The 21,904-nt window shown below is 40.3% G+C and overlaps 1 protein-coding gene across 5 annotated transcripts in view; it reads left to right on the top strand.

The window, feature by feature from the left end:
• The first annotated feature begins 2,789 nt into the window (after window positions 1-2,789).
• Window positions 2,790-21,904, top strand: part of PIWIL2 (piwi like RNA-mediated gene silencing 2) — a 75,788-nt gene continuing 56,673 nt past the window's right edge. For 2 of the 5 annotated variants that reach the window (XM_042934620.1, XM_042934616.1), the window contains exons 1-10: window positions 2,790-2,935; window positions 4,948-5,143; window positions 6,633-6,720; window positions 6,873-7,011; window positions 7,501-7,707; window positions 8,318-8,428; window positions 12,518-12,638; window positions 13,127-13,251; window positions 14,077-14,157; window positions 14,464-14,577. In XM_042934620.1, the coding sequence (XP_042790554.1) occupies window positions 2,925-2,935; window positions 4,948-5,143; window positions 6,633-6,720; window positions 6,873-7,011; window positions 7,501-7,707; window positions 8,318-8,428; window positions 12,518-12,638; window positions 13,127-13,251; window positions 14,077-14,157; window positions 14,464-14,577 (1,193 nt within the window). In that variant the 5' untranslated portion in view covers window positions 2,790-2,924. Of the gene's footprint in view, window positions 2,936-3,148; window positions 3,550-4,906; window positions 5,144-6,632; window positions 6,721-6,872; window positions 7,012-7,500; window positions 7,708-8,317; window positions 8,429-12,517; window positions 12,639-13,126; window positions 13,252-14,076; window positions 14,158-14,463; window positions 14,578-21,904 lie in introns of those variants that run through there. The other 3 variants (XM_042934618.1, XM_042934617.1, XM_042934619.1) reach the window with 3 other exon arrangements.

Here is a 21,904-nt window from a genome sequence, read left to right as displayed (position 1 = left end):
GGTTCCAAAATCTGTTATTAGTCAGGGCTCTCCAGAAAAACAGAACCATTAGGGTACATATACGGTGCTGTTTCAGTCTGAGAGCTGACAGGCTCAAGACCCAGAAACAGTCAGTGTTTTAGTCTGAGTCTGAAGGCAGGAAAAAGCGGATATCCCAGTTCAAAAGCAGTGAGGTAGGAGGAATTCTTTTCTTCCAGAAAGGGTCAGACTTCTTGTCCTAATTAGGCCTTCTCCTGATTGGATGAGGCCCACTTACACTAGAGAGGGCAGTCTGCTTTATTCAGTCTCTCAGTTCCAATGTTAATCCCATCCAAAACACAAAATGTTTGACCAAATCTTTAGGCACCCCAGAGATGGCCTAGTCAAACTGATTAATAAAATTAAGCATCACAGGTATTATCTGTCTTATTTATTATAAGCATTCTGGTGGGTGTGAAATGATATCTCATTGTGGTTTTAGTTTGCAGTTCCCTAGTGACTAATCATATTGAGCATATTTTGCATGTGCTTACTAGCCATTTGTATATCATCTTTGGTGAAAGATCAGTTGAAATCACTTGACCCCTGCTTTTTTATTGGATTGTTTTGTCTTCTTATTGAGCCGTGTGTGTGTGTGTGTGTGTGTGTGTGTGTGTGTGTTTATATGTGTTTTAGATTTAAATTGCAAATAACAAAAGAACTGTTCACTCATTTTATTGACCCTAAATGTGTTTTGTATGTATCGATTTTTCTTGTGAGTTCATATTTACTGACACTTTTTAATGGGACATTTGAGGCCAGGTTGAAGCTGTATTTCTCCTGGGAGGATCTGTATTTACTTATACCTGAAACCCAGAGGTACTACAGACATAGGTCTACTTCCAAGTAAATCCTCCCTGTAGTTTCTAGGCCCAACAGGCAATGTAATTTTCTGCCCTTGACAATGCTGTGGCTGTGGTGACTATATTTTCTGAACAAAAATACTCTGGAAATGTGGTCAGAATGGAAGTAGTTATGAGGACAAAAGGCCAGAGTATTTGAAGTCATGATTGCCTGGGAAAATCAGATTGCAGGTAGTTATAGGGTCATCTTCATCCTGAGCTTTAGAGCCTGGCAGGGCTAAGTAGATGGAATTTGGTTTTATGAAAATATCGTTGATAATTTAATTTTAAATACTTAAGACAGTATGATGTATGCGTGCTATTTTTAATTGATATCCTATGTATGGTTAATTAACAAGTGAAGTACCCTGATGGGGAGTATAAACTCCAGGAAAGGTTGATTAGCTTTTGAAAGATTCTAAGTAGATGTCCACACTTTAGAGAGCTTCAACCATCTTTATGTCCACTCAACACTGAGACTATATGGATTTTTCTTTGGTGAAATAAGGAGTATTCATAATGTATGGATTGGCTAGAAACACTGTACAGAGGCCACCTACTCTTGCATGACAAGGAACCCTAAATATGCCCTTTGTAATACATATTACCATTACCCTTAGTAATGGTGCTCTTGGTTTAGGTTCCCAAACTGACAGCTTCAGAACATTACCTGAGAATTGTTGTTGTGAAGATCTGCTGAATCCTTCCCCTAAAATATTGTTTCCTGGGTATGGAATAAATCTTCCATGCGAAGTTTGATGAAAGTACCCAGAAGGACAGGTAGTTGGGACTTTACCAAGGTTACAAAACAGTTTTTATTACTGTTTTTGAGTGCACTTGCTACTAAATGTTTGCATGGGCAACAAAATTCTGCCTACTATATATGTTATTAGAACATAACATTTTAACATTGCAAGGCAGGAAGGTAGTAGGGTAGAAGAACTTACAACGTTACAACGTTAAACAAATAATGTCTACAAACAGTAAAGGGGTATCTTGCAGATAGATCCCTGCTTTGTAAATCCTCCTGCTCCAATAATTTTCAAACTCTATTATGATTTGAGAAAAAGAGGAGATTCCTTGAATGTGTGGATTAAAACAAGGTATGAAATATCTGAGGTTTATGAAATATGAAATTAGAGAAAAGCCTTCTCTAGTGCTATTTCATGCAGAGTATTTGCATGTCTCAGCAGCATCAGCCAAGGTTTCTTGAAGCTTAAACCCATCCACCTTGGAAAAGCTGGGTTTACGTAAGGGTGTAGTTATTTGCGAAAATATTTGGAGTGGGGGAAAAATCTTTATTTTTTTGGGTGAAAATATTCTGTAATTGCAAAATTAACCACCAATACTTTTATATACTTTGGAGAAAGCTTTTCTTGGCTAACAGATTCAAACATCCATAAATAATAATAGTAAGCAACATTTATTGCAGGCAATCTTCTGGTAAGTAATTTATATACATCATCCCATTAATGATGTATTTCCATACAACCCTGTGAATGGATGTTTTTATTTCTATCTTATATATAAAGAAAGCGAGGCACAGAGATCACATAATCAGGTGACCTTGAGTTTGAATGTAAACTCAAGTTTACCCTTTATTCACCACCTATATTCCTATATCCTCTAACTGAGAAGGATGGGGCAAGTCATTTACATTATGGACAAATTTTTTTAACAGGAGTTGCCCACAGAACGGAGTCTAGAGCTTAGAAAAAACACATTTAATTAGGTTTACCCCTAACTTCCGGACCCCCATTTCTAGCACTTCTTTGGTGATGAACCTTCTGTAGAACGAAGCTGCTAGAAAGGGAGAGGTTCTTTTCTGAGACGAGCCAATGAGATGGCTGCATCATGTGAGTGGCACGCCGTTTGGCCAATGGGTTCAGCCCTTGAGGCCTCGCGAGAAGATCAGAAATTGGTCTGGAGCATGTGGGCCTTTCGGCGTGGCGGGGGCGTTGAGCACCGGGTTCTCCTGAAGGCCAGCAGAGCGGGGCGACGGCTGGAGATTGGTGAGCGGACGGGACGCAGGTTTGGAAGGCCAGGGAGGCGCAGCTGCTCCCGATGCAGGCCAGGTGGGCTTTCGCTCAAGCTCCAGGTGGCAAGTGGGGGCGGGGAGGGTTCCTTTCGGCCCACTGCGGACTCTACGCCCTCCACCCCCCAACCCCAGGCGGGAGGGGCTGTGGGTCCCCGGTGGGGCCGGGGCCGGGGCCTGGGCCGGGGCCGGGGCCGGGGCCAGGGCGGGGGCGGGAAGTCGTTATTTGAGGCTGGGTGTGTAGGAGGAACGCAGGACTGGAAAAGGTGGGAAGCTTGTGGCCAGAGGAGAGCGTGAAAGTTACTTAGACGGAAACGGGGAGTGGGAACCCCGACAGAGCTATTGGTTTTGGGAATAGGACTTTGTTCTGGGGTGGGAGAGTAGGATTCGCCTTCACAGGCCTCCCTTCTGGTTAGGCCCCAAGTCATAGTTCCCCAGCCCAAAGCTCCCACCTGGAGAGGTCGGGAAGGTAGGCCTGACCTGGGGCCCGTCCCTATCGCGCCTTCTAACCAACCGGCTCTCTGCTCACTAATCAAAGGAGAAAAGTCCATACTGAGGGAGGGCATACTGTAGGAGGAGCCTGAATCCCTAGAAGTGATGATGGAGATGAGGGAAGGGCTGAGAAAGAGGAGGATTCCAGAAATCCTGTAATTGGTAGGTATTATAGCGCCTCTCAGTGTGTGCTGGTTAGACAACTCATTCTTTGGGTGCTGTTGGGAAGATGTGAGCAAGGAGGCCAGGGCAACTGAAAAGGAGTTTAAACAATTAAAGGGGAGTACTATTGTAGCCTTTAAGGAAGGGAGGCATATCCTGCCATTTTAGTTTTACATTTATAGTTTAGTGAAAAATTAAAAGTTTGTTTTTTTTTGTTTTGTGGTTTTTGTTTGTTTGTTTCTTCCCAGATCCTGAACTATAACCATCTGTAGTATTGACTTAGGAATTCTGTCAGTCTTTTCTGTATGCGGATGGCCTGATTTTTTGTAGCTAATACTTAAGGCAAGTTTGCAAAAGTTAAGAGGTTTCCTTGTCAGTTAAGGGATCAGGGCAATGAAGGAAGCTCTTTAAAGAAGGAGTCCTGACTTCTATAGATTATAAAGTGATTTTGAAGAGGCCTGATGGTCCTGAGATTTGAGGAGCCAGGAAGAGTCTTATCCCTGGTTACCTGGGTGAGAAAAGAGTGTTAAATGTCATCCGTGAGACTCAACAGGTATTGCAAGCTCAAAGCAGAAGAGTCCGCATCCTAGAGACTTCAGTTCTGGTAGAGTTTGAAAGAAGAGTTTTATAGAGAAGAATTGGATAAAGATTCAGAGAAGCAACTATGGAGATCAAGGGGGAGATGGAATAGTTTATGTGAAAGTAGACTGGGAAAAAAATTACGAGTCTAGTAGAGAAAAGAGAGGCCAAAAACAAAGCAAAACCCGTAAATATTTGCTGACAGAATAATTTTGTGGTATGATTATGTTAACTGTGAATTTGCTCATAAACCAAAATCCTGTCCATACATAAAAAGTGCTTCCTTGTGCAATAGGTAGTTAACTCGCAGGACTGGGTTCTCTGAGAGGCTGTTTGGGTAGAAAATACAAGTACCTTTGAGGAGAGCTTGGCTTTTAAGGGCTTGCTGATGGAGAATATTCAAAATATTCTGGGCTAAATAGAGCTTTTGAAGTGAACATGATATAGGAAGGAGGCTGGTTGTATTACTGGTCTGACCTAAAGAAACTATATTTCCGGGGCATCTGGGTGGCTCCGTCAGTTGAGAGTTTGAGTCTTGATTTCAGCTCTGGTCATGATCCCAGCATCGTGGGATTGAGCTGCGTTGGGCTCCTCACTGAGCGTGGAGCCTGCTTAAAATTCTCCCTCTTTCCTCCCCCACCCCTGGCTTTTGTGTGCATGCGCTCTCTCTCTAAAACAAAAAAAACCCAACTATGTTTTTAATGCTTTGTGAATTTGTCTTGAAGGAAAAGGAAAACAATTGGGAATCTTTAATCTTTATAAAATGAAATGTTGGCAGGTAATTTATCAGAATAGGATTGACACCAGTGTCCTCTGCAGCCGTTCAATGGATCCTGTCCAACCACCCTTCAGGGGCTCTTCTGTGAACCCATCTCAGTGTGTACGGATGCCTGGCTCTTGGCCACAAGCTCCTAAACCTTTGGACTCAGCGCTGGGCAGGGCAGGATCTACAGGCAGAGGCCATGTATTTGGGAAGCCAGGGGAACCAAGCCCACGGAGTGGGCCAGCACAAAGGGTAAGACCATGTCTGGATGCAGAGGTAGCAGCATACAGCTTATCATCAGAGGAAATAAGAGATTTCAAAGTGCTTAGAAAACTGAAGCCCTGTATGAAAAAAAATGGTTGGGGTTTTTTGGTTGATTGGTTGGGTTGGGTTGGTTTTTCTTTAACAAGTAATTGCATGCCGGGCATCTGTTTCAAATCCTAAAGTTGCAAGAGTTTAGAAAAAGTGCCTCATAAAGAATGCTAAATAGAGTTGGGTAAATGCTTTAGTTCCCTAGCATCTATACATATAAATGCATACACACAAATGACAAGTTTAAAGATAATAGCTCGTTGTTCTTTTCTAAGTGTTTAGATTTTCATGCTGGGTTGGGCTCTGTGATATTAGCAGACACTCCTGCTTCTGAGGTAATAATTGTTAAGAAAGTTTTTCCAGAAGGCTCCTTGCCCAAATCTTAAATAAAAAGATCTTCAGCCATTGCTTTTAATGTGTGTACTCTTGTATGTATATGCATTCTTAATCTTTTAATTATACAGTAATTTTAAGAGTGGTATTTGTAATTTAAAAATCTCAAAGAATAAGGAGTTAGCACATATAGGAAGAAGCTGATAAACAGTTATGACAATTTTAAGAGTTGACAGTGTCAAATGTAATATTCTGTAGGAAGAAAAATTGATGACGTTATGTTGTATTTTTACTCAGATGACTTGCTTGAGTCTATAAGTGGCAGCTCTAACAGGTGTAACAGCAGTAAACTTTCAAAACTGCTGCAAGAAAACAGCAAGTTTTGTTAGAGGTTGTTAAAAAAAACCCCACAAACTTCAGATACTTTTAAATGATCCAGTTTTTCTGAAAATACATTAACTAGTATATGTGTTTTCTCTTACCTTGGGTGTATAGGAAATAAACTAGAAGAATTGCACTCTGTTACTCTACACATCAAATCATGGGCTATAGCTGTATATATACTTGTCTAATATGATATAGTTATAAATGTCATGTATAGTCACATGTAGTTATAAGTGTTTATTAAAAGTGTTTATTGGGGTGCCTGGGTGGCTCAGTCCCTTAAGCATCTGACTCTGGATTTTGGCTCAAGTCGTGATCTCAAAGTCATTGGATCAAGCCCTGAATTGGCCTCCATACTGAGCATGGAGTCTGCTTGGGATTCTCTCTCCCACTCCCATCCCTCCCCTCCCCCCACCATGCGTGTTCACTCTCCTGCAAAATAAATAAATAAATGTTTTATTTTTTAAAGGGTTTATTAAACATACCTATAATTTTTTTATAAAGCATTTTTTCCTTTATGGTTGTAACATGTATAGAATTCAAAGATGATTTTTATTACATCTTCTTAAACACTTCACTATGTGCATTACAGAATGTGCCTCACTTCCAGTCATTGAAATAACACTGTTATTTCATTTTAGAAATGAAATACATTCTGCATCTTAGAATAACTTTTGAAATATATCTTAGAATAACTCTACTCTTTTCATAGGAATGTGTGGATTTGGTCTCCATGTTCCGAGGACTGGGCCTTGAAACAGTGTCTCGGACCCCTCTGAAACGGGAAATGCCTCCATTAGGTATGTGAAAAACTAATTTGAAAAAAAATGTGGTGGTATGTTTGTATGGTTGCTTTGTTCTTAAATTCATACAGTTTATCTTCAGGAAAATAATTGTACTTTAAAACATCGTCAGCTCACAGTTATAGTTGGGTTTTGGCCCTTCCATTCAGGTAGAGGCATTTTAGGTCGAGGCTTGTCTACCAGTATGGTACGCAAGGACAAAGAAGAACCCCATCCCACTTTTCCGGATCCTTCAGTGCTGGCAGCTGGGGATAACAAGATGGCAGAGGCCTGTTTTGGTTGGAATAGGTAGGTAAAGTTGCCTTCTCAGGTAAGTGTCAAATTCAGATGAAATAGCTCTGTAAATCCAGAGAGAAACTCTGAAAAGGGTTGTATTATCTTATAAACAATGCATGGTTTTATATTAAAAAATGGATATTTTGCAAGAATAATTAGGAGCCACTGTTGTAATCAGTCATTAGAAAAGGGTAAAAAGTAGTTCTCCACTGAGCAGTTTACAACTCCATTTGCTCTGTTAAGTTAACCTGATTGTGTGGTTCTTTAACCTGGCTGATTCTAACTTCCACCTCAGTTGTGCCATGAAAGTTGGCCCTGAGAGTCAGTATTAATAGAAATTAGCGAAATGAGTCATGTAGGTGTATTGGATCTGGAGAGAATCCCAAGGTTGGGTCCCTGTTGCTGACTCCTCCAGGAAAAGAATGTAGACTTGGAGGAATCATTTAGATGGGTTTTAGACGGTCAAGAAAATCCTGATTTGTTCTCTTTTCAATGTTTCAGAATGCTTGGAAGAGGGAATTCGGATATGTCTTTATTCCCTTTGGGAAGAGCAGCTGGTGGTATAGGCAGAGGAGTATACAAGGCTCCTGCTACTCTCAGCTTGACTTCTCAGGATCCTGCCCAGCTGTCATCATCACCACCTCTGCCCCCATCCTCACCACACTCTCTGGATCACCCTCTACTTGGGACTGTAGAACACAAGGGAAAGTAAGTCCGGAGCACTGCCTTCTCTGCTTGGCATTGATGTGGGGAGAGGCCTTCTCATAATATTGTAAACACTGTTTTCTGTTGTATCTAAGCTCCTTTGTGGGTGGTAGCTACTGGAGGGTTGTTTGTTGTGTTTCTTGTTTTTTTTTTTTTGCCAGTGGGGGGAATGACAAGAGGTGGGACAATTCCTAACGAAGTAAAATGGGTTGATGGTATAGATAGCATGTACCAGAGAGTGATTCAAATGATTTTTCATTCTCTTCTCAATTCAGACACAGCAGTTCTTTGTCACATTGAAGATAAGGAAGTCATCTAGGAAAGATATTGCAGCAGTTTATCTTAGTGGAACTAATTTTTGTGTTCTTAGTTATCTGGCCTAGATTATTCCATTTATATTACTGGAGCAAAGAAGGTGAACCTGCCTCTCTAATTAGAGATTGCTAAGAATTTAGCTTCTAGCCTTCAAAGCTTGCTTTTGTGTGTCTTGTGTAAGCTAAGTGTAAAATATTACTTCCCTCAATGTTTTTTTATTTCTTTTTATTTATTTTCTTGTGGTATGGGTTTGCACTTTTGTTTTGGGTATATATGCATGCTTTTGTTTATTTTTCAGAGAGCTTTTTGTGAAGCAAGGATCAAAAGGTACACCTCAATCTTTGGGATTGAATCTTATCAAAATACAGTGTCATAATGAAGCAGTCTATCAATATCATGTGACTTTCAGGTATTCACAGCTTCTTTTCTCTGTATTCACTTCTTAGCATTAATGAAATAGTTTTCCTGGAAAAACTGAGTATTTTTCTGCGTATTTCATAATGAACTTCTGCCTACAATAATGCACAAACTCTGGTCTTTGCATTAAATTTAAGGTTAACATTATTTATATTCAGCTGTGTTACCATTTCAGATTTTATTATTTTTGTTTTACCATTTTATGCGCCTGTAAGGTGGATTTTCTGTGAAGTTAATGAAGCTTAAGTGCAGGGCCTTTTACTTGCATAGACCCCTTCCATAATCTTTTAACTTATTTTGTATCTATTATTTTGTATTCCTTGTCTTAAGGGGAGACCCCTCTCCCCCAGTGGCGTGAGACCCACATCTCACAAAACGCAGATCCTCCTTGCAATAAGTCTCCTACCATCATGGCTCTCCAGTGACAGTCTACGACAAAATCTGAGAGTGAGGGGTGCCTGGGTGGCTCAGTCACTTGAGTGTCCGACTTTGGCTCAGGTTATAATCTCACTGTTTGTGGGTTTAAGTCCCATATGGGGCTTGCTGCTGTCAGCGCAGAGCCCGCTTCAGATCCTCTGTCCCCTTTCTCTCTGCCCCTCCCCCACTTACACTCTCTCTCTCAAAAATGAATAGACATTTAAAAAAATCTAAAAGTGAGAAAATCAGAGAGAATAACTTTAATATTATGTCCGTAACTTCAGGGTTTCTCATTCTTAAAAATTAAGAATTCATTTTACTTTGTGTTCTCTTTTAAAATCTCAGGAAACTTATTAGCTGGAGGTTATTGCTGGAATTGTGAAAATGAGTGTTTTGGAGTATCTTTGGGGAGAAAATAGGAAAACGGAAGACTGAATTTTTGAAGCACAGCTGCTAATTGGTACAAGAGGAATACGTGGAGTGTAAGAGAGAAGAAAGGAACAGTTAGGAGGAAATACCCTGAAGATAGATTATAAAGACCAAAGGACGGGCTCCTTTATTATCCTTAAAAATAAATAATAAGTTTTATTTAGTTTGTTTAGAGAGAGAAAGAGAACAAGTTGGGGAAGGGCAGAGAGAGAAGGACAAGATTTGAAGCAGGCTCTGTGCTAAAAGCAAAGAGCCCGACTGGGGGCTTGAACTCACAAACTGTGAGATCATGACCTGAGCTGAAGTCGGATGCTTAACCAACTGAGCCACCCAGGTGCCCCTCCTTGGTTCTTTTAGTCTAGTTTTTTCTCCATAACTCTAACAAAGCTACTAGGAAATCAACAAGGGTGCTCTTGAAAGTAAATTCAGTTAACTTTTTTTCCTGTGGCCAAAGTCAACCACCTACTCCTCATTCAAAGGAGCCCTTCCTTGGGGCACCTGGGTGGCTCAGTCGGTTAAGCGGCCGACTTCAGCTTGGGTCATGATCTCGCGGTCCGTGAGTTCGAGCCCCGCGTCGGGTTCTGTGCTGATAGCTCAGAGCCTGGAGCCTGCTTCGGATTCTGTGTCTCCCTCTCTCTGACCCTCCCCCATTCATGCTCTGTCTCTCTCTGTCTCAAAAATAAATAAACGTTAAAAAAAAAAAAAACAGGGGCGCCTGGGTGGCGCAGTCGGTTAAGCGTCCGACTTCAGCCAGGTCACGATCTCGCGGTCCGTGAGTTCGAGCCCCGCGTCAGGCTCTGGGCTGATGGCTCGGAGCCTGGAGCCTGTTTCCGATTCTGTGTCTCCCTCTCTCTCTGCCCCTCCCCCGTTCATGCTCTGTCTCTCTCTGTCCCAAAAATAAATAAAAAACGTTGAAAAAAAAAATTAAAAAAAAAACAAAAAACAAAAAAACAAAAACAAGGAGAGCATAGGCCATGGGAAGCAGCCACTAAATTGGCCATTTATTTAAAAAGTATGTAAGAGGAATGAGAAATGGAATGATAATTAGAGTACCAGGATGATTGCTTTAAAGCTGAGCACGTTACAGATGAAGAGAAGGAACTAAAAAAAGAGGGTAAAATTGAACCCCTGAGAAGGGAGGGTAGTCCCTGCTCTGGAATGTAAGGGAAAGGAATGAGCATTAACAAGAGGAAAGAACCCTCTCTGTGGAAATGGATTGACAAATGTTCATGATGCAGAAAGGAGTATGAGTCCTCACAGGTCTCTGCATTGACTGACAGTGAAAAAGACATGGATTTTATAAATTTTAAGATTGTAGATCTGGACCTTTGAAGCTGCAATATGAAGAGGATGCCAGGCCATGAAGAGGATACTCAGAAGGTGTATTATAGTGGAGTGGTCATCCTGTGGCTTCCTTGTATTATGTGAAGGGAGTCCAAAAAAAAAATTTTAAGTGTTGTGTTCAGGACATAGTGCCTTTCATGTATATGAATTTTTTTTAGAGAAGCTTTTTGAAATGTGATGTTAGCATGCGCGTGTTTAGTTTTGGGGACAGCTATGTTCGATTACCACTTGACGTTTTTATTTTTATTTAAAAAATTTAACGTTTCTTTTTTTCTTCTTGAAATTTTTTCTTAATGTTTATTTTCTTTTTGAGAGAGACAAAGACAGAATACGAGTGGGTTAGGGGCAGAGAGAGAGGGAGACACAGAATCCGAAGCAGGCTCCAGGCTCCAGGCTCCGAGCTGTCAGCACAGCACAGAGCCCGATGCAGGGCTCGAACTCATGAGCTGTGAGATCATGACCTGAGCTGAAGTCGGTCGCTCAACCTACTGAGCCACCCAGGTGCCCCTTAACATTTATTTCTTTTTGAGAGACAGAGAAAGAGCACAAGCAGCAGAAGGGCAGAGAGGGAGGGAGACACAGAATCTGAAGCAGGCTCCAGGCACCAAGCTGTCAGCACAGAGCCCAGTGCAGGTCTTGAACTCACGAACTGTGAGATCATGACCTGAGCCGAAGTTGGACGTTTAACTGACTGAGCCACCCAGGAGCCCCCAATTTTTTAATCTTTCATCATGTACTTGAACATACTTCACCCTTTTAAGCCTTAGATTTGTTTAAATTTTGCAGTTAGAGAAGAGATGGTGTGTTACTGAGATGAAATGGGACAGTCATTGTACCAAAGTAGCTACTGGAGCTTTTCAAAGCTGTAAGATTTGTGACAATGAATCAATAAAGTGTAGAAATTGCCATAAGTGAAAAACAAGAGTAAAATCTTTTTATTTATTTATTTATTTTTGTTAATTTTGGAGTGCAAGTGGGGGAGAGGGGCAGAAAGAGAGAGAGAATCCCAGGCAGGTTTCACGCTCAGTGCGGAGCCAGACTTGGGGCTGGATCCCATGACCCCAGGTTCATGACCTGAGCGGAAATCAGGAGTCACGTGCTCAACTGACTGAGCCACCCAGGCACCCCATAAAATCATGTTTTTAAAAAGTTCTTTCTAAAGTGTGTATCTCTGTAGGTTCTAGAGCAGGGATTGGCAAACTATGACTGGCCTGCAGGGCAAATCTGGCCCACCATCTGTTTTTGTTTTTGTTTTTTTTAAATTTTTTTAACGTTTATTTATTTTTGAGACAGAGAGAGACAGCATGAACAGGGGAGGGGCAGAGAGAGAGGGAGACACAGAATCTGAAACAGGCTCCAGGCTCTGAGCTGTCAGCACAGAGCCCGATGCGGGGCTCGAACTCACGGACCGTGAGATGATGACCTGAGCCGAAGTCAGACGCTTAACCGACCAAGCCACCCAGGCGCCCCCCCACCATCTATTTTATAATAAAGTTTTACTGGAACATAACCAGGCTCATTGGTGTACATACCATTTGTGGTGTTTAGGTATGTGTTGGTCAAGTTGAGCAGCTATACCAGAGACCATGTGGCCTGTAAAACCTAAAATATTTGCTATCAGGTCCTTTAATGAAAAAGTTTTCTGTCTTGTCTAAAATTTGGAAGAACATATGCTGACATGCTAAGGCAGTTGTCTTTGGGTAGTGGGTTGTTTTTTCTGTGGGCAGGTATTCTTGGGTTGAAGTTCCTTTTGTAGTCAGGTAAACTGTATTTGAATTTTTCATACGACCACTAGATGGAGCAGTAGTTACAAGTGACTGGTTCTTAACAAACCTATTTAGTAAAGGCTGCCATTTGAGCAAATTGAAGTAAAATCCTTTTTGTTTTCTAGCCCCAATGTGGAGTGCAAAAGCATGAGGTTTGGCATGCTGAAGGACCATCAAGCTGTCACCGGCAACGTTACTGCTTTTGATGGATCCATTCTCTATCTGCCTATTAAACTTCAGAAACAAGTGAGACCAAATAGGAAATGTATTTTGGAATGAAACCTAAGAGAGTTCTGCTGTTTTGAGTGGTAGGAAGTCATAGACATCCTGACGTTTGAGTTGTTCTTTCCTATTCTTAGAGGGAAGACAGACTTCTCCATAACAACGAAATGTCAAACTAAGCCACTTTTTCATCTGAGTTCTCCAAGAAGTCCCTTCTTAAATAAGAGGAGTGGTTTGAAGCCTGTGAACTCAGTGATAGGAAATGGTTTAAGATTTCAGATGGAAAGGGATCTATTGCTAGTCAGTTCTCCATTACATTTCTCTTACCAAATCCTTTCTTAAATCTTTGTTGTCATGCTATGATTTTGTTCAGTGTGGACAGCAAGGTGAGGGGAAAGTGGAAAATATAGTTAAGATATTTTAGTGTTTTCTAGAACACATTTGATTAGATTAGGGCTTGGTAGTTCTGTCTTTTTTTTTTTTTTTTTTACTTGCATATATTTATTTGTTAGGTCCTTGAGTTAAAAAGTCAAAGGAAAACTGATGATGCAGAGATCAGCATTAAGATTCAATTGACAAAGATCCTGGAGCCCTGTTCTGACTTGTGCATTCCCTTCTACAATGTTGTTTTCCGTCGGTGAGAAAACAGCTTATTTTCTTTAATCACAGTCTTGTGTTTGTAACAGTGCTCTTCAAGAAGCTTGGATGGTATTATATACCACAGTTCCTATAGGGATGAGTTTGGAAACATTTAATAAATAAATGGATGGTATTGAGGCTAACTTATTCAAAAATTATGTCAAGTGATTAGCCAGATTTGGGTATAATGAAGGTCAGTAGCAGGATGGGTTCCTTGGAATCATTCAGGAACTTTAAAAGTAGATGTTTATATTGCATAATTTAATGGTGTTACTGACGGGGCTCTTCAAAGTGGTAGTGCACAAAAATTTTTGCTGGAAGAATTTTTTCTAGGTCCCTTGAATTTTTGGATACAGTTCATGTTTTTAACTTTTTATAAGATCCAAATTTTGATAAAACTTATTCCTGCACCACCTCTTTTTAAATGAAACACAGAACCTGATTTCTAACTAATAAGCTGAACTACCAGGACAAACATAACTTCCTATGCCAGAGTGATCTTTACAAACAGAAATTGACTCTCTTGCATTCTTTTTAGTTAATTGTGAAAAATAATGTAAATGGAACTTGGGAAATCAACTCAGTTTTTGGTTACCTAGTAACTAAGACAAGCTGTTGTCAGTTGTATGTACTCCAGGATAAATGCTTTGATAATTTTTCTTTTTCGTTTGGCAAGGGTGTTCTCAGCATAAAAGCTATATTGTGCAAAGGACACCAACGTTTTTGGCATTTCAGGCTTCAAAAGGAAAATATAACTAAGAGTAATAGAGCTTAATTTTTTTTCATTCTTCTCTGGAAGACCCATTTTTGTTCTTTATTTCAGGGTAATGAAACTTCTAGATATGAAGCTTGTAGGGAGAAACTTTTATGACCCTACAAGTGCTATGGTTCTACAGCAGCACAGGTCAGTGGTGTTTTTCTCTTCCTTACTTTTGAATGTTCTGGAAAGAAATTTTTCATTGTGATTACCATATTTAGTACAGAAATCTCAACAGTATTTTATGATTGTGAATACAATTTATCAGTTAAATCTGTTCCACAATTTAGTTTTTTTAGTAAGTTCACAATGATGTTGATTTAATTTGATTCGTGGTGCTTTTTCCATTGTTATTAGGGAGGCGGATGGTATTTACTCACTTGTTTCAAGTGGGGCAGGGAAGTATCTGTGGCCCTTTTAGAACCCTAAGATAAAACTCATCTGTCCCTTCAGGTTGCAGATCTGGCCAGGCTATGCAGCTAGTATCCGAAGAACAGATGGAGGTCTTTTTCTGCTAGCTGATGTCTCCCATAAGGTCATTCGGAATGATTCAGTGCTGGATGTCATGTGAGTGAATGTTGGGATCAACTTTTAACAAGCTAACAATTTTCTGAAAAGTTTAATAATAGCTGGTAACAAATACAGATTGGCCATTGTTCTCTTTGGGTTTTAAATTGTAGAACTGATTAAGGGTACTGAATTTATGTGCTCTATTGATAAGTCTTGCTGAGGTAGGTATTACTTGCTGTACTTTGAGGAGGAATTGTATTTAATGCTCTGGTTAAGAAGGCTTGGTTTAAAACATTCACACCCTGAGGTACCTGGGTGGCTCAGTCGGTTAAGCGTTAAGCATGTGACTTTGGCTCAGGTCGTGATCTCATGGCTTACGAGTTCAAGCTCTGCTTCCAGCTCTGTGCTGAAAGCTCAGAGCCTGGAGCCTGCTTTGTATTCTGTATCGCTCGCTCTCTCTGCCCATTCCCCACTCGTGTGTGCATGCGCGCTCTCTTTCTCTCCCTCTCTCAAAAATAAACGTTAAGAAAAAGTTAAAAAAAAAAAAAACACTGACACCTTGGATTTTGTTTAAATGTGCTACTATAGTGAATCATTTACTATAGTAAATATAGATGCGTACAATTTGTAATGGCTTCACGAAATCTCATCTTATAGACTAAATCTGCGTTCATCGCGGAGTCTTTAAGGCTATGTACTTAGAAGTGGAGTCACTTAATGAAAGGGCTGAACATTATAGAAACTTGATAAATATTTCTATAATAAAAATACTTAAATGTACGTTGACAAATTACCCTCTAGAAGACGTTAGTTCATTTTTTTCACCATCTGTGTACAACTACTGGGTGTTATCAGGCTTATAAATCTTTGCTTATCTGATAAATTGATTGATTCATTCAATATGCATTTGAGCTCCAATTACATACCAGAGCCTTGAGAGATATCAGTTAACATAACAAAGATCCCTCTTCTCATGGAGTTTACATTGTAGTCAGGTAAGTGAATTGTATAGCGTACTGGAAGTGTTGAGAGCTTTGGAAGGAAGAAAAAGAACACAGGGTAGGAGAGATGGGAGTACCAGGGGTGGGATGGGGTAGGTTGGAGAGCTGTAATTTTAAATAGAGTGGTCAAGTTTCTTTGTGCCAATACTTGCAGGAGATGAGGGATTTAGCCAGGTGAATATATGGTCAAAAGGACTTGTTGTCAGAGAGACAGCTAGGATAAAGGCCTTTAAAAGACAGAAATATGCCTGGCTCATTCAGAGAGTGGCAGGAAACCCAGGGTGGCTAGAGCAGAGCAAGTAAAAGAGTGATGGGAGGAAGGAGAAGATGGAGGAAATGACAGTATAGGGCTTTAAAGGCTACTGTAAGGATTTTATCTTTTACTTTGAGTGAAGTGCAGGACTTGTGGCTGGAGTGACATGATGTGGCTTGAGTTGTAAAACGATCCCTCCCATTGCTGCGTGGAGGAGAGACTTTTAAAAGGGTAGGGATAGAAGTGGGGTGACCAATCAGGAGTCTCAGTGGCGACATGAAGATGGCAGCAGTGGAGGTGGTGAGAAGTGGTTGACTCCTGGTTTTGTGTGTGTGTTAAAACTTAAGTTTATTTATTTTTGAGAGCAAGAGTGCGAGTGGGGGAGAGGGAGGGAGGGGGGAGAGAGAGAGAGAGAGAGAGAGGGAGGGAGAGAATTACAAACAGACTCCACACTGCCAGTGGAGAGCCCCATGCAGGGCTTCAACCCATGAACTGGGAGATCATGACTGGAGCCAAAGTTGGAAGCTTAACTAACTGAGCCACCCAGGTGCACCCTGAATATATTTTGAAAGTAGTGCTCAGTTTCTTTTCTACTCTTTCACCATTAAGTATGTTATCTGTGAGGTTTTTTTTTTCCTTCAGTGTTCATTTATTCTGAGAGACGGAGGGAGAGTGAGCAGGGGAGGGGCAGAGAGAGAGAGGGAGACACAGAATCCAAAGCAGGCTCCAGGCTCCGAGCTGATGCGGGGCTCGAACCTGTAAACTGTGAGATCATGACCTGAGCCGAAGTTGGACTCTTAACCGACTGAGCCACCCAGGCACCCCTCTGTGAGCTTTTTTAGAAGCCCTTTTTCAGATTGAGGAAGTTCCATTTTATTCCTAGTTTATGAAGTGTTTTTATCATGAAAGGCTCTTGGGTTTTGTCAATTGCTTTTTCTATTGAGATGATCATTTTTTTTAAATTTTTTTTTTAATGTTTATTTATTTTTGACACAGAGAGAGAGAGAGAGCATGCGCAGGGGAGGGGACAGAGAGAGAGGGAGACACAGAATCAGAAGCAGGCTCCAGGCTCTGCGCTGTCAGCACAGAGCCCAATGCGGGGCTCGAACTCACCGCAAGATCATGACCTGAGCCAAAGTCAGACGCTCAACCGACTGAGCCACCCAGGCACCCCGAGATGATTGTTTTTTAAAAAACATCCTGTTTTTAGGGCGCCTGGGTGGCTCAGTCGGTTAAATGTCCAACTCTAGATTTTGGCTTAGGTCATGACCTCACAGTTCATGGGTTCAAGTCCCACGTCAGGCTCTGTGTTGACAGTGCAGAACCTGCTTGGACTTCTCTCTCTCACTCTTTCTCTCTCTCTCCCTCTCCTTCCTTTCCCCTTTCTCTGCCTCTCCCCTGCTTGCTCTCTTGCTCAGAATAAATAAATTTTATTTAAAAAATCTTTTTTAATTGATCTTTGGATATTAAATCAACCTTGCATTCATGGGATACATCTTACTTGCTCATGGTATATGATTTTTTTCTATATGTTGCTAGATTTAGTTTGCTTGTATTTCGTTGAGGATTTTTGTCTGTATTCCTAAACAATATCTGTATCTTTCTTGTGAGGCCTTTGTCTGATTTTGATATCTCGGTAATACCAGCCTTATAGGAAGAGTTGGGAAGTAGTCCCTTCCTCTTCTGTTTTTTGAAAGAGTTTGTGAAGGATTAGAATTCATTTTCTTTTGAATGCTTGGTAGAAAGTCAACAGAGAAGCCATCTGGGCTTTGGTTTTTCTTTGTGTGCAGTTTTTAAATTACTAATTCAATTTCTGTACATGTTAGATATTTATCAGATTTTCTGTTTATTTTTGGCTCAGTTTTGGTAATTTGTGTCTTTCTAGGAGTTTGTTCATTTTATTTAGGTGATCTAATTTGTTAGCATATTGCTGTTCAAAGTGTTCCCTTACAATTCTTTTTATTTCTATGAGCCAGTTGTGATGTCCCCTCTTGAATTCCAGGTTTTAGAAATCCAAGTCTCCTTTTTTCACAGGTAGTCTACCTAAAAGTTTGTCGATGTTGTTGACCTTTTCAGAAAACCAGTATTTGGTTTTGTTGATTTTCTTTATTTTCTGTTCTCTATTTCATTAACTCCCACTCTTATTTCCTTCCTTTTGCATACTTAAGGTGTAGTTTTCTCTTCTCTTTCCAGTGTCTTGAGGTGGAAGGTTAGTTTATTTGGGATATTTTTTCTTTTTAATATAGGCTTTTACAGCTATAAATTTTCCTCTAAGTAATGCTTTAGCTGTATCCTGTACATTTTGGTATGTTGTGTTTTCGTTTATATCTAGTTCAAAATATTTTCTAATTTCCTTTATGATTTCTTGTTTGATCCATTGATTATTTAGGGGAGTGTGTTGTTTAATTTCCATATATACGTGAGTTTTCTGAATTTCTTCTGTTTTTGATTTCTAATTTCATTCTGTTGTGGCCAGACAACAGAATTGTATTTCTATCCTTCTATATTTATTGAAGTTGTTCTATGATCTAGCATATGATATATATTGGAGAATGTTCTGTGTGCGCTTTTGACATTGTAATTTTAACTCAAAATTTTTTTTACATTTATCAAGGAAAGTGCCAGAATCAGAACAACTATGGTATACCTTTATATTGGAAGGAGAAATTCTTCCAGGCAGAGTTTGAGACCTTTGACATAGGCAAACTTAATGACAAACAAGAAAGAGAAGCACTAAAGTTGTCTAAGGATGTGTGTTTGTGAACCGTATTTCAGGTTCCAAGCACAGATAGAAAGGGCCATGAGATCAGTGATCCAACTATCATTGACCCTGGAATTTGAACTAAATAAACACAGTGAGCTTCTTTCACAAATTGCCAAGACAAGAAGTGCCTTCCTAACTAACGTTTGACCACTTGCTTTTTTACAAATTGGTTGCTGGATTCATGGACCTTCAAGTATGATGTCTCTGAAGTGTCTCTGAACCAGGCTTTATCTGGTTTATGCCTCCATGCATTCTTTATAGAACACCCTCATACATTTAACAGAGACAAGGAAATCTAGGGCAAAACAAAAACATATGAAAGAAGACTTTATGCATCTAGACAAATAACAGCAAAAGCAAAGTAAGCAAATGGAAAATAATCAAGTTAATGGCAAAAATAATTTTCAAAACAAAGACTTGGGTCCAAACAATGACTTTTTTTTTCTTTTTTAATTTGCATCCAAGTTAGTTAGCATATAGTGCAATAATGATTTCAGGAGTAGAATCCAGTGATTCGTCTCCTACGTAAAATACTCATTGCTCATCCCAGCAAGTGTCCTCCTTAATACTTCTTGTCCATTTAGCCCATCCCCCCCACCCAGAACCACCCCCTCCAACAACCCTTAGTTTGTTCTCTGTATTTAAGAGTCTCTTATGTTTTGTCCCCTTCTGTGTTTTTTTTTTAAATATTTATTTTTGAGAGACAGAATGTGAGCGGGGGAGGGGCAGAGAGAGAAGGAGAGACAGAATCCAAAGCAGGCTCCAGGTTCTGAGCTGTGTGTCAGCACAGAGCCTGACGCGGGGCTCCAACACACAGACTGGAAGATCATTACCTGACCTGAAGTCTGACGCTTAACCAACTGAGCCACCCAGGCACCCCCCTTCCTATTTTTATATTATTTTTGCTTCCTTTCCTTTATGTTCATTATTTTAAATTCCACATGAGTTAAGTCATATGATATTTGTCTTTCTCTGAGTAATTTCGCTTAGCATAATACACTCCAGTTCCCTCCACATTATTGGCAAATGGCAAGACTTCATTCTTTTTGATTGCTGAATAGTACTCCATTGTATGTATGTGCGTGTGTGTGTGTGTGTATCACAATCTTTTTTATCCATTCATTAGTTGATAGACATTTGGGCTTTTTCCATACTTTGACTATTGTCAATAGCGCTGCTATAAACAGTGCACGTACCCCTTCAAAACAGCACACTTGTATCCTTTGGAGAAATACCTAGTAGTGCAATTGCTGGTCATAGGGTAGTTCTATTTTTAATCTTTTGAGGAACCTCCATACTGTTTTCCAGAGTGGCTGTAACAGTTTGCATTCCCACTAGAGTGCAAAAGGGTTCCTCTTTCCCCGCATCTTTGCCAACATCTGTTGTCGCCCGAGTTGTTAATTTTAGCCATTCTGACTGGTGTGAGGTGGTATCTCATTGTGGTTTTGATTTGCATTTCCCTGATGATGAGTGATGTTGAGCATTTTTTCATGTGTCAATTGGCCATCTGGATGTCTTCTTTGGAAAAGTGTCTTTCATGTCTTTTGCCCATTTCTTCACTGGATTACTTGTTTTTTGGGTGTTGAGTTTGATAAATTCTTTTTAGAGGATACTAACCTTTTATCATGTATGTCATTTGCAAATATCTTCTCTCATTCCATCAGTTGCCTTTTAGTTTTGCTGATTGTTTCCTTTGCAGTGCGAAAGCTTTTTATTTTGATGCAGTCCCAGTAGTTCATTTTTGCTTTTGTTTCCCTTGCCTCCAGAGACATGTTGAGTAAGGAGTTGCTGTGGCCTAGGTCAAAGAGGTTTTGTCTGCTTTCTTCTCTAGGATTTTGATGGCTTCCTGTCTTATAGTTAGGTCTTTCCTACATTCTGAGTTTTGTGTGTGTGTGTGTGTGGTGCAAGAAAGTGGTCGAGGTTCATTCTTTTGCATGTCGCTGTCCAGTTTTCCCAGCACAATTTGCTGAAGAGGCTGTCTTTATTCCACTGGATATTCTTTCTTGCTTTGTCAAGGATTAGTTGGCCATATATTTGTGGGTCCATTTCTGGGTTCTTTATTCTTTTCCATTGGTCTACGTGTCTGTTTTTGTACCAATACCATACTATCTTGATGATTATAACTTTGTAATATAGGTTAAAGTCCGGAATTGTGATGCCTCCAGGCTTGGTTTTCTTTTTCAGGATTATTTTGGCTATTCATGGGCTTTTCTGATTCCATACAAATTTTAGGATTGTTTGTTCTAGTTCTGTGAAGAATGCTGGCATTATTTTGATAGGGATTGCCAAACAATGACTTCTAACCTGAAAGGTCATTAGGCAGCCAAAGCCTAATGAAACTAGTCAGAGCTCAGCTTGTTGTTGGGATTGACTCACTGCAGCAGATCTGGTGGACAAATAGAGTTAAGCACAAAAGGCCCAGTGAGTGCATCTGTTGGTCTGAAACTCCTGGAGTGTTGCTGAGGAAGAGCTTCCATAGTTACCTTGGTGAAACCTTCAGAATTGCCAAAGAATGATGAGACTTCTGTTTTATCTGAAATAAAGAAAAGGCTGAGTTCCTGCTTATTGCAGTAAAAGACTGCTGACCTTACATAGAGTATTGGAGAGGTATGGAGTTCAGGACGGCAGTCTTGCAGAGGGGCAAGCAGTAGAAAGTGGTTGCTCAGGCAGTCTATTGTTGATTGATTAGTACTCTGTGGGATGCTTATTGGATTAAGGCGTTCCTCAATGTATAGAAACAAGGGGTTGACATTGGTTAGATAGCTTGCAAGAGGTGACTTGATACAGATGTATTAAAACTGGATCTTATGGGGGTGCCTGGATAGCTCAGTCGGTGGAGCATCTGTCTGACTTAAGCTCAGGTCGTGATCTCACGGTTCATGTTCGTGCTGATAGTGCAGAGCCTGCTTGGGATTCTCTCTCTCTGCCCCTCCCCTATTTACCCCCCCCCCCAAATAAATAAACATTTAAAAAAGTGTTTTTAGGGGCACCTGGGTGACTCAATACGTTAAGCATCCGACTTCTGCTCAGGTCATGATCTCAGGGTTCTTGAGTTCAAGCCCCACGTCAGGCTCTGCTTTGACAGTGCGGAGCCTGCTTGGGATTTTCTTTTTCTCCCTCTCTCTCTCCCCCTCTGCCCCTCTCTCTCTCTCTCTCTCTCTCTCTCTCTATCTATCCCAAAATAAATAAAACTTAAAAAAAATTTTTTTTAAACTGGATTTTATGGCTACTGGTTACTGTGGGTACAAAATTATCTTTTCCAAAGTTTGTGATGATTTCTTTTTAATTTCCAGGAGGATATGAATGTTTATGTTATTATCTACTTTTATTACTTAATTTCTTACACATTAACATTAACTTAATAAG

Source organism: Panthera leo, chromosome B1 (assembly GCF_018350215.1).
Source record: "Panthera leo isolate Ple1 chromosome B1, P.leo_Ple1_pat1.1, whole genome shotgun sequence".
In the NCBI taxonomy this organism is placed as follows: domain Eukaryota; kingdom Metazoa; phylum Chordata; class Mammalia; order Carnivora; family Felidae; genus Panthera; species Panthera leo.
Note: the sequence above shows the minus strand (reverse complement) of the source record. Positions and strands in the feature narration are given on the sequence as shown.